The following is a 15,874-nucleotide window of genomic DNA, read 5'->3' on the forward strand; positions in this document are numbered from 1 at the left end:
GATCCTGATCTAACTCTGGACTGCTTCGCGCCCATCGGCCTCCCTGAGCTGACCACCAGCATCAGCAAGTCTAAACCTACTACCTGTCTTCTGGATCCGATCCCTTCACGGCTCCTCAAAGATGCTATTCCTCTGATCGGAGACTCTATATTAGGACAGATCACCTTGTCTCTGGAAACAGGATATGTACCACAGGCTTTTAAAACTGCTGTGATCATTCCGATACTTAAAAAACCTTCACTGGACCCGGACGTCCTAGCAAACTACAGACCGATCTCCAACCTCACCTTTATCTCCAAACTACACGAAAGAGCTGTTGTAAGTCAGCTAAACGACCACCTGTGTAGTAACAGTCTGTTTGATGCTTTCCAGTCTGGATTCAGAGCCCATCACAGCACAGAAACAGCACTGCTTAAAGTCACCAATGACCTCCTCATGGCATCGGACCGGGGTCTCGTCTCTGTACTCGTTCTACTGGATCTCAGTGCTGCCTTCGACACCGTAGACCATCGCATCCTGCTACACAGATTGGAACACGAGATCAGGATTACAGGAACAGCACTGTGCTGGTTTAAATCATATTTATCTGACAGATTTCATTTTGTTCACACTAACGATGTGTCTTCCACAGGTACAAGGGTTAACCACGGTGTTCCACAGGGTTCTGTGCTCGGACCGATCCTGTTCACCCTCTACATGCTCCCTCTAGGAAACATCATCCAGAAGCACGGCATAAACTTTCATTGTTATGCTGATGATACCCAGCTGTATTTTTCCATGAAGCCTGAAGAAATGGAGCCGCTAGTCAGACTACAGGCGTGTCTAAAGGACATAAAGGACTGGATGTCCTCCAACTTTTTACTATTAAACTCGGACAAGACTGAGGTCATTGTTTTTGGACCGAAACATCTCAGAACTAGTTTATCAGATAATACTTTCTCTCTGGATGGAATTACTCTGGCCTCCAGTACGACTGTGAGGAACCTTGGAGTTATCTTTGATCAAGACATGTCGTTTGTCTCATATTAAGCAGGTCTCCAGGACCGCTTTCTTTCACCTGCGTAATATTACTAAGATCAGGAGCATCCTCTCTCAGAGTGATGCTGAAAAGCTCATCCATGCTTTTGTCACTTCAAGACTGGACTACTGCAACTCTTTATTGTCAGGATGTCCACATTACTCCATCAACAGCCTGCAGCTGATCCAGAACGCAGCAGCTAGAGTTCTGACAGGAAGCAGCCAAAGGGATCATATCTCTCCTGTCCTAGCGTCTCTTCACTGGCTCCCAGTGGACTCAAGAATACACTTCAAGATCCTTCTTCTAACCTACAAGGCTCTTCATGGACTTGCTCCATTGTATCTGCAGGACCTGATTGTACCATATGTTCCTAATAGGACACTCAGATCTCTGAGTGCAGGTTTACTAGTAGTTCCTAGGATTCATAGAAGTAGAATGGGAGGACGAGCTTTCAGCTATCAGGCACCGCTATTATGGAACCAGTTACCAATCTGGGTCCGAGAGGCAGACACTGCCTCCACCTTTAAGACTAGACTTAAAACGTTTCTGTTTAGTAAGGCGTACAGTTAGCCTTAGACCTAGTGTGTAGCACAGCTATGCTGCTCTAGGCCTACGTTGTCGGGGGGCACAAACATGATCCACTGAGCAGTTTCCCTCTCACCCTCTAACCTCTCCTTTTCTCTCCTTAGTCTGGCTCACACTGGTCTCAAGACCTGGATGATGACCTGCAGTCCGGCCCGTGAAGTCTCTCTTGCTTTACGTTGTCGGGGGGCACAAACATGATCCACTGAGCAGTTTCCCTCTCACCCTCTAACCTCTCCTTTTCTCTCCTTAGTCTGGCTCACACTGGTCTCAAGACCTGGATGATGACCTGCAGTCCGGCCCGTGAAGTCTCTCTTGCTCTACGTTGTCGGGGGGCACAAACACGATCCTCTGAACACCCTCTGACCTCTCCTCCACTCTCCTTAGTCTGGATCATACTGGGTAATATCGTCTCATAATCTGTGTTAACTGTCTTCCTTGTAGTTCTGTGCCTCGCTCTCGCTCTCTCTCTTTGCAGGTCTCAAGACCTGCATACTGACCTGCAGTCTCTCCTGTGCTCATCGACTTCACTAGCCCCTGCTGCTCATCCTTGCTATCAAATTACTATTCCTACTTATGGACCGACGATATATATAGATATCTATTACAATATAATCACTGTTTCATCTTGCTGTCATGTTTGCTCTGTACTGTATCATGTTTGTATCATGTTTGCTCCTCTCTCTCTCTCTCTCTTTCTCCTTCATCCTCTCTCTCTCCTCTCTCTCTCTCCTTCATCCTCTCTCTCTCTCTCTCTCTCTCTCTCCCTCATCCTCTCTGACTAGCAGCAGGACTGGTTCCCCCTTAAGTTGACGGGTCCTGCTCAAGGTTTCTTCCTCTTAAAGGGAGTTTTTCCTTGCCACAGTGCTCTTAGGGGGGTTCCTGTGAAGCGCTTTGAGACAATGTCTGATTGTAATATGCGCTATATAAATAAAACTGAATTGAATTGAAAACTGAATTTAAATATTAATACAACTACTTAGAAAACAATATGAACAAACGTGCACCAGGCAAAACATTGACACGGATAAATATGTAGAAGATTTTGGAGATGAAGTATACATTAAAATCAAGTAAAAAAAACCCGTTTATTTAGGTGAAATCGCTTAGTAAAATTCATGCGTTGTCGCAGGCAATTTACGTAACCACGAGCGGGCCCGCAAGTTGCATTACCATGGCAACGTGACGACGCTTCCGTCCAGAGCAACTGCTAACCGACGTTAGCTTTCACCGTGTTTCAATCCAGTCGTTCTCAAAAATAAATTAACCACGTGCTCACTTCAACAAGTGTCTCCACGTTACTTCTACACGCCCCATTTCCCGTCATTTCATAAGGAAATGCTGTCGCACACAATCATATCCAGCACCGTTGCATTAGAAAACAACTTTTATCGATCAAATAAACGTGTATGTCGACATAGATGGTCGTGTTGGGCCGGTTCGTTTGTGTTTAATAATAATATAATAGTGATCGTTTCCTAAAAAGGTTTATTAAGGGTCAAATCGCTTACATGACTGTATCAAAAAGGCTCATTCATTTCTATTGGTGCTCATGTCCGTGGTGTCCACACGTATTAAAAACTGTAATCCGTCAAACTGGTTTACCAACATAGTGATATTTTTCCTCTCTGCTAACTGATAGCATTGTGGAAAAATTGTTAGGGCAGGAATCACTGTCCCGTGGACTAAAATCAGACATTATGCAGTTGCCCTGGAAAACACAGAGAAGGTCAGGGCAAAAGTGAAGTGGAAGGAGGAGGAGGAGGCAGGGCATGAGGACTACTTTGATGTGGGAGATCAGGTCATGAGACAAAATATTCGTCAAGAGCAAAGGAAGGGGGGTAAACTAGAGACGTCAATGCTAGGGCCCTTTACAATTGTTAAAATAGAAGGTAAAAGTGCTGACCTGATCTCCTACAAAAACAAGGTGGTGCAAAATCCACAGCCCACACCCCACATCCCCCACAGATGGCCCTCCCCATTCACTTTCTCAGCATCACCATCCACTATCCTATTTTTTATTTTTATTCCAGTTGCACACAGTAGGTGTATTTGCCACTTAGGGGAGAGTGGGGTAATTTGTGCCAAGGGGCAAGTAGTGCCACCCCTGTTATTTAGGAAACCATAGAATAATATGGTCATGTGACCACATCATTTTGAAGCGGCATCTATTTCAAACCTGTGGCTACCCCAAGTAAGCACTCATCAAAACCTTTACTACTTTATCTCAACTGTAACTGTAACTTGTTTTGTTGTTTTAAACATAACACAATATAAATACGGTTTTTTATGTATTTTTAAATTTTTATTTAGTAAATTATTTTTATTTAAGTAAATAAATAAAAAAAGAAAGTCCTCCCAGAAACATCTGACTATTAAGATGGTTTGTGTATGTAATATTAGTACATACTGTAGGAGAAAACAAAAAGAAGTCATTCTACATTTGACTATTTCCTGTTTCTAAAGTAAATGTTTCGCATTGGCCATTAAACATACCAATCAAAGGGGTTTCAGTGAGGCTTCTTCATTTTCTGTAGGCACAGCTGTTTGAGTGTGTGTGTGTGTGGGGGGTCAGAGTTCAGACCATTATCAGCTGCAACAGTCACCTCCTTAGGCCACAGACTGAACCCTGCAACAGGCCTCGGCTTAGGCCACCGGCTCCACGGTACTCTTGCTTCTGTATGAACCAGTGCTACGGTGTCTACCCAGGGTGGTCGTGGAGCATGTTCCTGCTTATTACGACGCCTTGGCACCTTACGTCTCCTAAACTGTGTCCGTTGTCGGTTTCCAACAAACTGAGGTCCGGCCGTCATGTTGCAAGTGGTGGAGGTTGGTGCATCAGCAGCCTCCTTGTTGTTCCTGTGTTCCAAAAGATTTTTGAAGAAACGCATCTCATAATGTTCTTCAAAATCAAAGCAGATGATTTCTGGATCTGTGCCAGGATAGGACTCCATGAAATCTTGCAGCTCTTTTGTATACTCCTCAAAAAACGTATTGAGATCAGTAGGCTGTGCCAGGAGTCTTGCCCTGTTGCAGCAGCGCACAAAACCCTTCAAGCCGTATGGGTTAAATTGACTGGTTTCCATTGCTCCTGAGTAACTGAATGATAAAAAGGCATTTGCTCAGTGCAGATACATACTTGGTTTGACACATATGACATCATATTTGTCATGTCCTTTGATGACATCATAGCCATCGTGACGTCGCCCATTGGTTCGCGTACTTGTTTTGAAGGCTCGATTTACTTACTTCCTGGTTGCCATCGTTGACCATATTTGGATCTAGGGGGCAGAGCTAGGAAGCAGCGAGGGGTGGTTACAGCCTGCTACCTACACGGCCGGCCGGTCTCCAAGCTAACTTTTACTGGCTCCCTGCTAACATAGTTAGCTTCCATTGTAAGGTGAACTTCATAGCCAATTGTAGAAGTAGCTTCAGCAGCCAAAATAATACCGTTCATGTGTAAATCTCATACAAGATGAGCAACCTGATAATGCCGTTGTTGCTTTATTTATTGGGCTTTCATCATCGGACCTCTCATACTGTTTGATGAAGTATTTTAGCGAGGTTGAGTGGCGTCTTCTCGAATCACTGACCGTCAGTGATTCGAGACTCCACCGGAACAGGAGCTGCTGTTTTCAGTGCTGAGATTATGATATTTTTATTTTTAGGTGTAGAAGTCTTTGTCTACACTCGGCTCGTCTGTTTGCTTTTTTCCCGAATGTACTGTTCATCAGGATTATTTCTTTAGACACTTGGTGGATTCAAATTTGGTACGTAAAAATGTTTATTTTTACTATGCTTTATAATTTCAATGCATTCTTTGTCATTTAAGCATTATATACCACATTTGAATATTTTAAGTTGTTGCAGTGTATAATTTCTGTTTTTACTGTCTGGTCAGAGTCTGACCCTAAACACATGGCGCTCTGAATATTGTTTTATAAAACAATATTCAGAGCGCCACATACTGGCAGCAGGAAATGTCTCTTATAAACATGTTTTGGTGTCTGTCTGGATATGAGAGGAGACTATAATGCTGCTTTTGCATTTATTGTTGCTGATATTCTCATATTTCATTGACACCAATCCAGCGTCACTTATTGCAGCCAAAAAGGTCAAACATAAAAAAATAACAATTAAAAAACTATGTTCACAGAGTCAGTTATCTGAATGGATCTGATGGAGTTGAAAAGTGGGGTTAGGTTACAGTCTTTTCTAAAATACTGCCACCATCTTCTTTTCTTCTTCTTTTGTGCTTGTCTCCATTTTGTCTTGAACTAGGACTCTCTTGTCTCTTCTCTAGTTCTTCACACCTTTCTTCAACTGACTTCTTTTCCTCTTTTAGGGCCTCATAGTTCTCCTGCAGTTTTCCTCTCCTCTTCTAGGTGTGTGCACCTCTCCTGCATGACTTTTTTTCTCTGCCTCTGTTTCCATCCTCCTCTATTCCTCTGCTTCTTCTTCTTTAACTCCTCTGTTTGCATTGTTCAGAGACCTCTTTCAGTTGGTCCCTCTCGTCTTGTAGTTGGTTCTTGGCCTCTTTCAGGACGTTGTTTTCCTTGTCCATCTTCTCTCTCAGGGCGGTCTCGTGTCTGAGCTTCTGCTCCAGATCGCTGCACTGGGGCTTCCAGGCCTCCTCATTCTGGAGCTTCTCAATGTTTTTCATAAGAACCTCTTCAGTCAGAGTCTCCTTATCCTCCCTCAGTTGGAGGATTTCATGATCTCTTTGTGCGAGTTCCTCTTTCTTTTGTGCAACCTCTTGTTGGCATTTCAGCAACTGAGACGAGGCCTCTTCTTGAAGAGACTTATTTTTTTGCCTCTCGGCCTCCAGCAACTGCCTCTTCTGCTCCAGTTGTTCTTACAGGGTGCTGTCATTGTCAGCAGAGGTTTATGCTTTGCTCTGCTCGTTCTTCAGCTTCTTGTTGACAGTCAACAGTTGGCTGTTTTCGTCCTCCAGATCTTTGTTGCGGCTGAAGAGGGAAGTGCTCTGGTGTTCTAGCTCATGGACGACCTCCTGGTTTTGCTGAGCGTGGACTTGCAGGTCTGTCTCAAGCTTAGCAATTTTTGTTTCCTTGGCAGCTTTGCTTTTGTTGAACTCCTCGGTCTGCTGCTTGAAGTGTCTTTCACTTATCTCCAGAAGCTTCGTCAGTCTCTCAGAGGCGTTCAACAGTCTGCTGCTTTCATCCTCAAGGTGGTTGTTCCTGGCCTTGAGGGAATTATTCAGCTCGTCAAGATTGCGGTTGATGGAGTGTTTCTCTAAAGCCATGACAGCAAGAAACAAAGCCTGTGTATATATAGCAGGAAGATCAAAGCAGCCATGGCAGCTATCACCACTGACATCACCAGCTGCCATGACAACATCTAAACATCATGTGAGCTTCAGTTTAAAAAAGGCAAAATTTCAAATATCAACAGTTAAATATCTATGGATGTTTTTTTTGGTGAGAATGGCAACACCTGTGGGCAGTTGTGCATTTTTAATTATCTTGTAAACAATAATCAAATCCATCAATCGCAAGGAGGATTAATTTAATATGAATTCAGGCATTATTTTTGTGTCACTCTGGATTATTAGTATTATCACACATTTGACTGTTTTCTATGTTTCTAATTTTATCATTTTGTACACATTAGAGGGATAATTCCATAATTAAAAAATATAGACTGTATTCTACATTTCCTCCACATGATGGCAGTATAGCACAGTCTAGTTTGTCAGTTTGTGTGCTTTCTACCTCAGATGACACATTGCCTTTGTAAAAGGATGATCAGATAAATTTGGTGTATCATTTGAATAGCCTCTTTTCTTTCCATTTTTGGTAAAGCTATCAAATATGATCATTTAAGGATATATGACAGGGTTTCATGTGTGAGCATAATTAATGTATGTGTGGTGGCACAGTGACCCATCACTGTATTACATGCACAGATGAGAAATAAGGGCAAGATAGAATAGAAGCAGTAGATCTTTTTTTGGTCCAGAGAAGGGAAAATATATGTGTGTGTGCGTGCAGTCGTATTGATTAAGTACATGAGTAAAAGAAGTGGCCCCGGTGTTAAACAAAGGCTCTTTTTCCAGCATGCCAGGCGTGTTGATAATTGGCTTCAGGGTGTCGGTCTATCCTGTGCAACAGAAACAGAAACCTGCTGGATCAGTAGCTCGGTAGAAATAATTAATATCCTTATTACCTGTTTTAATGTCCCACATTTGTCTGTAGGGATAATTGATCCCAGGCCTCCTCAGGCATGTCCTCCATCCTGTTTCATAAGCAACTGTTATCTGGAGTTATAAAGCTTGTTATTCTCTGAGTGGATGTTATGGCAAAACGGGCGAAGAAACAAAAGAGGAGAATATATAGTACAAAAGCAACTGAGCAAGAGCTCGAACACAAGTCAGTATTGGACTGGTTCACACTCATTGGAGCTGAAAGAAGGTATGCAAGAATGCTGATGTGTCCCTGTTGTTGTTGGATTAGTAATCGATAAGTTTCTGAACAGTGAGATTTAAAAGACATGTAATAGTAGTCTTGTCTGAGGATGCATTTTTAGGAATAAGGCAAAAGCATTTGTTTGACTGGGATGGAATGTCAATGTCAAAAAGTGAGTGTTGACATGGTAACCTTTCAGCAGCAAAGAGCCATAAGTGAAATTAGGCCTGCATAGCTGTCCTAATCAGTGTTTCTTGGTTTGCAGACTGCTACACCAGACACTGACTGACTGTGTATTCATTGCTTAGTTTTTGAGATCACACTCAAATTTATAAAAACAAAAAAACGAAAACATGCACACTTTGCAAAAAACATACTATAAACATCAAAATTACCATTTATAACAGTGCAATTAAATTGCAAACTGCAAAGTGTTTCTTAGAAGCTTGTGATCATAGATAGCTTTGTATTAGACAATACTCCTCAATATACAGTGCAATAAATAACAAAAATGAAAATCGATTTTTACTGTGGTGAAACTTCTGAACAGGAGAACACAACATACACAATTCAATTCAGTTTTATTTATATAGCGCATTTTACAATCAGAAATTGTCTCAAAGTGCTTCCAGAAACCCAGAGCGTGAGACCCAGAGCCTGAACCCCCTTAAGAGCACTGTGGCAAGGAAAAACTCCCTTTAAGAGGAAGAAACCTTGAGCAGGACCCATCTCTTAAGGAAGAACCTTCCTGCTGCCAGTCGGCCGGGTAGAGGAGGAGAAGAAGAGGGAGACAGGACAGAGAGGATGAAAGAGAGAGAGAGGAACAAACATGTAGCAAACATGATACATTACAGAGAGCAAACATGACAAACAAGATGAAACAGTGATTGTATTATAATGGATAACTATATATATCGTCAGTCCATAAGTAGGAATAGTAATTTGATAGTAATTAAAACAAGGATGAGTAGCAGGGGCTAGTGAAGTCAATGAGCACAGGAGAGTTCAGGGGCCGGACTGCAGGTCAGCATGCAGGTCTTGAGACCTGGGTCTTGAGACCTGCAAAGAGAGAGAGAGCGAGAGCAAGGAACAAAACTACGAGGAAGATAGTAAACACAGATTTAAGAGAGGATATTACCAGTATGAGCCAGACTAATGAGAGTAGAGGAGAGGTCAGAGGGTGGGAGGGAAACTGCTCAGTGGATCATGTTTGTGCCCCCCGACAGCGTAGGCCTAGAGCAGCAGAGCTGTGCTTAAAGTTAAGATTTTATCGGCCCTATGACACCTGTTATACCTGAGGCGACTATAACTATGCCTACCAGCCCTACACACTATGTTTAAGGCTAACTATACGCCTTACTAAACAGAAAAGTTTTAAGTCTAGTCTTAAAGGTGGAGGCAGTGTCTGCCTCTCGGACCAATATTGGTAACTGGTTCCATAGTAGCGGTGCCTGATAGCTAGACATCTGAGTATCCTATTAGGAACATATGGTACTATCAGGTCCTGCAGATATAATAGAGCAAGTCCATGAAGAGCCTTGTAGGTTAGAAGAAGGATCTTGAAGTGTATTCTTGAGCCCACTGGGAGCCAGTGAAGAGACGCTAGAACAGGAGAGATATGATCCCTTTGGCTGCTTCCTGTCAGAACTCTAGCTGCTGCGTTCTGGATCAGCTGCAGACTGTTGATGGAGTAATGTGGACATCCAGACAATAAAGAGTTGCAGTAGTCCAGTCTTGAAGTGACAAAAGCATGGATGAGCTTTTCAGCATCACTCTGAGAGAGGATGCTCCTGATCTTAGTAATATTACGCAGGTGAAAGAAAGCGGTCTTGTAAACCTGTTTAATATAAGAGACAAACGATATGTCTTGATCAAAAATAACTCAGAGGTTCCTCACAGTCGTACTGGAGGCCAAAGTAATTCCATCCAGAGAGAAAGTATTATCTGATAAACTAGTTCTGAGATGTTTAGGTCCATAAACAATGACCTCAGTCTTGTCCGAGTTTAATAGTAAAAAGTTGGAGGTCATCCAGTCCTTTATGTCCTTTAGACACGCCTGTAGTCTGACTAGCAGCTCAGTTTCTTCAGGCTTCATGGATAAATACAGCTGGGTATCATCAGCATAACAATGAAAGTTTATGCCTTGCTTCTGGATGATGTTTCCTAGAGGGAGCATCAATATATGCATAAAGGCACAATCTGCAGAAAGATAACATGAAAATCCAAAACTAGTTACTATACAAACTATTTACAGTGCAACAGTATTGTACTGCACTCAAGAGCTGTGGTAGGACTCCTTTTCAATTTTACAACCAGGGAGTTCCAACTTAATCCAACTTAAGTGGAAGTTCCTCAAGACAAGTCAGAATGAGGCTCAGTAGTGTGTGTGGCCTCCACGTGCCTGTATGACCTCCCTACAACACCTGGGCATGCTCCTGATGAGGCGGCGGATGCCCTCCTGAGGGATCTCCTTCCAGACCTGGATTAAAGCATCAGTCAGTTCCTGGACAGTCTGTGGTGCAACGTGGCGGTGGATGGAACGAGACATGATGTTGGGAATGGGCAGGCCAGTCCATAACATCAATGCCTTCATCATGCAGGAACTGCTGACACACTTCAGCCACATGAGGATTGGCATTGTCATCATCAGAAGGAACCGGTACCTAATGGCAGTCAGGATACATCTGGCTAGCACACGGAGGGCTGTGTGGTCTCCAAAGAAATGCCTCCCCACACCATTACTGATCCACCGCCAAACCAGTCAGGCTTAAGGATGTTACAGGCAGCAGAACATTCTCCACGGCATCTCCAGACTCTGTCACATGTGCTCAGTGTGAACCTGCTCTCATCCGTGAAGAGCACAGACTGCCAATCTTGGTGTTCTCTGTCAAATGCCAATCACCCTGCACGGTGTTGGGCTGTAAGCACAAGCCCCACTGGCGGTCCTGCTGCTGGGTTTTTGCCCTCCTACAGCCCCCTCCACGTCTCCTGGTGTACTTGCCTGTCTCCTGGTATCTCCTCCATGCTCTGGACAACGTGCTGACAGACACAGCAAACCTTCTTGCCACAGCTCTCATTGATGTGCCATCCTGGATGAGCTGCACTACCTGAGTAACTTGTGTGTGTTGTAGACACGGTCTCATGCTACCTCTAGGGGTGAGAGCACTGACAAAATGCATTTTGCTCTGCAATCAAACTAATAAAGAAAGAAGTCCTCCCAGAAACTTCTGACTACTAAGATGGTTTGCATATGTAATGTTAGTACATAGGAGAAAACATAAAGAAGTCATTCTACATTTGACTTTTTCCTGTTTCTAAAGTAAATGTTTTGCATTGGCCATTAAATACAGATACCAATCAAAGTGGCATGAGAGTGCTTTCAGTGAGGCTTTTTCATTTTCTGTAGGCACAGCTGTTTGAGTGTGTGTGGGGGGGCAGAGTTCAGATAATTGTCAGCTGCAACAGTCACCTGCTTAGGCCACAGACTGAACCCTGCAACAGGCCTCGGCTTAGGCCACCGGCTCCACGGTACTCTTGCTTCTGTATGAACCAGTGCTACGGTGTCAACCCAGGGTGGTCGTGGAGCATGTTCCTGCTTAATACGACGCCTTGGCACCTTACGTCTCCTAAACTGTGTCCGTTTTTTTCCAACAAACTGAGGTCCGGCCGTCATGTTGCAAGCAGTGGAGGTTGGTGCATCAGCAGCCTCCTTGTTGGTCCTGTGTTCCAAAAGATTTTTGAAGAAACGCATCTCATAATGTTCTTCAAAATCAAAGCAGATGATTTCTGGATCTGTGCCAGGATAGGACTCCATGAAATCTTGCAGCTCTTTTGTATACTCCACCAAAAACATATTGAGATCAGTAGGCTCTGCCAGGAGTCTTGCCCTGTTGCAGCAGCGCACAAAACCCTTCAAGCCGTATGGGTTAAATTGACTGGTTTCCATTGCTCCTGAGTAACTGAATGATAAAAAGGCATTTGCTCAGTCCAGATACATACTTGGTTTGACACATATGACATCTTATTTGTCATAATGACATCATAGCCATAGTGACGTCACCCATTGGTTCGCGTGCTTGTTTTGAAGGCCCGATTTTCTTACTTCCTGGTCGCCATCGTTAACCATATTTGGATCTAGGGGGCAGAGCTAGGAAGCAGCGAGGGGTGGTTACAGCCTGCTACCTACATGGCCGGCCGGTCTCCAAGCTAACTTTTACTGGCTCACTGCTAACATAGTTAGCTTCCATTGTAAGGTGAACTTCATAGCCAATTGTAGAAGTAGCTTTAGCAGCCAAATTAATACCGTTCATGTGTAAATTTGTATGACATTTCATACAAGATGAGCAACCTAATATTGCCGTTGTTGCTTTATTTATTGGGCTTTCATCGTCGGACCTCTGATACTGTTTGATGAAGTATTTTAGCGAGGTTGAGTGGCGTCCTCTCGAATCACTGAGGGGCTGTGGAGGCTCACGCACCACTCCACCGGAACAGGAGCTGCTGTTTTCAGTGCTGAGATGATATTTTTATTTTTAGGTGTAGATGTCTTTGTCTACACTCGGTTTGTCTGTTTGCTTTTTTCCCTTTTTTCTTTAGACACTTGGAGGATTCAAATTTGGTACATAAAAATGTTTATTTTAACTATGCTTTGTAATTTTAATGCACTTTGTCATTTAAGCATTGCTGTTTAATTAGTTTTGTTTTTTTACAAGAAGTTCAGGACTCTGATTTTATGGACTCCTTGCTAGCCATGCTAGCTCACTAACATGACTCCTGCATCAGTTTCAAGTAAGCTGCTTAGCCAAAGCCTGATTAAAAAGTCCAGTTTGACTAACAGTGAGCAGACGGCGTTTGGTTAGCTAAAACAAGGTGTACTGAGTCAGTGTACTGTGCTGCATTCATGTGGGATTATAATTAAACGTGACGTGAACCAACAATCACTGCAGTACATAACAGGTGCTTGGCTCACAGGCAGCTCTTGTTTTTGCTCATTGTGGCGATTGTATTATTGTATTAGTGTCTGATTATAATTGTATTGTATGTATCTGGCCTGTCTCATGCTGAGGACTCCAGCTGCAGGCTGTGTGTACGGTAGCTGCTTCCTGTTGAAGTGACACTCTTTGAATAAAGTCTGAAACATGCTAAATCAGCTCTGTGTGTTTTTCAGAGGATGAGGACGTTTGCCACCTGTGCACACCTGTGTTTGGATGTCTTGAAGACTTCACCTGTCTGCAACAGAGGCCTGAGCACCAGGTTTTATGTCAAAAGTGTCACAGTGTAAGATCAACAGTGTTGTGTTACTAAAATGTCAGTTACTGACTTGGCCACATGCAGCAAATACTTGATTATACACTAAACTAAAATAAAACATCCTAGGTCTCAATAAGAGAAATAATTAAGCTGAAAATCTTTCATTCATTCAATCATTCATTAACCAGTGGAATACATTGAGAACAAAATAACATAAAAATGATCAGTGTAAATCAAAATTATTAACCCATAGAGATCTGGATTTGGAACCATACTCAAAATAAAAGTGGAAAATCACATTACAGGCTGATCCAACTTGAGTGCACAAAGGAGGAGGTAGCGGTGCTGGTGCTGGGTTGTTGCCCTCCTACGGCCCCCTCCATGTCTCCTGGTGTACTGGCCTGTCTCCTGGTATCTCCTCCATGCTCTGGACACTGTGCTGACAGACACAGCAAACCTTCTTGCCACAGCTCTCATTGATGAGCCATCCTGGATGAGCTGCACTACCTGAGCAACTTGTGTGGTTGTAGACACCGCCTCATGCTACCTCTAGGGGTGAGAGCACTGACAAAATGCAAAAGTGGCCAAACATCAGGCAGAAAGGATGAGAACAGAGAAATGGTCTGTGGTCAGCACCTGCAGAACCTCTCCTTTATAGGGGTTGTCTTGATAACTGCCTCTCATTTCCACCTGTTGTCTGTTCCATTTGCACAACAGCAGCTGAAACTGATTCACAATCAGTGTTGATCCTAACTGGACAGGCTGATTTCCTTGAAGTGTGATTGACAGGTTGCTCTTCAGACAAATGTAGACATGACAGGCATTACAGTTTTTTCAGACACTAACAAGCATTTGTCCAAACAAGGGTCACATTTTCAAAACTTTCATGACGTTTTTACACAATATGCAGTCAGTAAACAATGCTTACATTTTCTTAACAGACAAGCTATACCCACCACCAAAATGATAGATCATTTTTGTCTTTTTTACACACAACACCACAATAAAAACAATATTTCAAACCTTAGCTACAGTATAAAACCTCTACTTCTGCAACAATATCAGCTCAAAAACAACACATGAGCTCAAAAATAAGCTGATAATTAACAAACAGTTCAAACATTGACAAACAGCTGATTTATGTTGGATACATTGGGCCAACCACAACTGATTGTAGACTGGATTGCAGAGACAGGTGCTGAGGATTCTTCAATGAAATTGACACACAAAGGAGGACCTTGAGGAGTGATGTTTTTGGGAGAGTACACATGAAAAGACAAACAAAGTAATGTCTGGACAAGGGTTCAATCTGGCCAAAAGGCGTCAGCGAGGACAGAATGTTATAGGTAAAAGGACCACAGCTGAAGTGCCAGGACAGAGAGGGGGAGACATCACAATGTGTGCAGCACTTGGAAATACTGGGTTGATCCGTCATAGATGTCAGATTGGACCTACAATACCGAGCTCCTTCTTGCCTTTTTGAATGACCTTTACCAGCACCTGGTTCCAGAGCAGGATCGGGAGGGAGAGGACATGAGGATCTTTGTCATCACCTGGGATGTTGTGGCTTTCCATCACTCTCAAGCCATCACAACATGGTTTGAAGTCCACCCAAGACTGGTCCATGTCTTCCTTCCACCCTATTCACATTTTCTCAATCCCATAGAGGAGTTTTTTTTCTTCATGGAGGTGGAAAGTTTTTGACCATCAGCCACATGACCACATGTCAGTCCTTGATGCCATGGATGCTGCCTGCAGGGACACTGCAGTTGAAGACTGCCAAGGCTGGATCCATCACCCCCCTCCATCTGAGCCTTTTTGCTGCTGTTTTTTGTGTGTACTATAAACCCTTTTCTTCATAAACAATATTTCTACTGTGTGTCCTGTTGTATACAGTAAAAAAACCTGACTTTTTACTGGAATGCTTTAGAATGTGAACATTACATGGGGACATACAGTTCCCAACCAAGACATGTAGTGTAAAAACGCTGGATTGCATGCAAATACCTGTAAAACTGAAACATGAAAGTCTATGCAGTTTTTGTAATGCTAACAGTTGCTAGTATTTTTAAGCCTGGTGCACTTTGATTGACTGCATGTAACTTGTGAACTGAAAACACGTGTTTTTGTGTGACAGAATGATTTCATTTTGAGTCTGATTTCCAGTGTTTTGGTAAGGTTAGTGTGTTAGTGAAAGATGTATCGTATTTTGAAACGAAGAGTTAGTGTTTATTTAACAAAATGTGTTTTTGAGAATGAAATAAACCCTTTGGCCGACTGTGCTTTGTAGGTGTGTGTCTGTGTTAAGAGTTTAGAAAAAGGATCTGAAGAATGGGGAAGCGCTTGTTAGCAATTGAAAAAAAAACTGTAAATTGGCTGCTGAAACTACTTCCTGGCTTTGTAGGTAGCCAGGTGTGGACAAATGTTTGAACCTGCCAATTCCCTGTCCAGCTCGGCTCCCCTCATGTAATCTCCTGTCTCCTGGTATTTCCAATGTGTCCCATATAGGTGCACCATCCTGGAGGACCTGGACTGACTGGGCTGCGGATGCAGTACTACCTCATGATACCAGCAGAATGTGGAATAAATCTTTAAACTC

At 43.1% G+C, this 15,874-nt stretch overlaps 1 protein-coding gene across 1 annotated transcript; it reads right to left on the reverse strand.

Annotated features, from left to right (window-relative positions):
* Positions 1 to 6,062: 6,062 nt before the first annotated feature.
* On the reverse strand, positions 6,063 to 6,863 carry LOC114435941 (tropomyosin-2-like). Its single transcript, XM_028405930.1, has 2 exons — positions 6,497 to 6,863; positions 6,063 to 6,454 (listed from the first exon to the last, which is right to left on the reverse strand). Exons 1-2 carry the CDS (start codon positions 6,861 to 6,863, stop codon positions 6,063 to 6,065), a joined length of 759 nt encoding a protein of 252 aa, XP_028261731.1.
* Between the last annotated feature and the right edge of the window lie 9,011 nt (positions 6,864 to 15,874).

This window comes from Parambassis ranga, chromosome 5 (assembly GCF_900634625.1).
Source record: "Parambassis ranga chromosome 5, fParRan2.1, whole genome shotgun sequence".
Taxonomy (NCBI): Eukaryota; Metazoa; Chordata; class Actinopteri; family Ambassidae; genus Parambassis; species Parambassis ranga.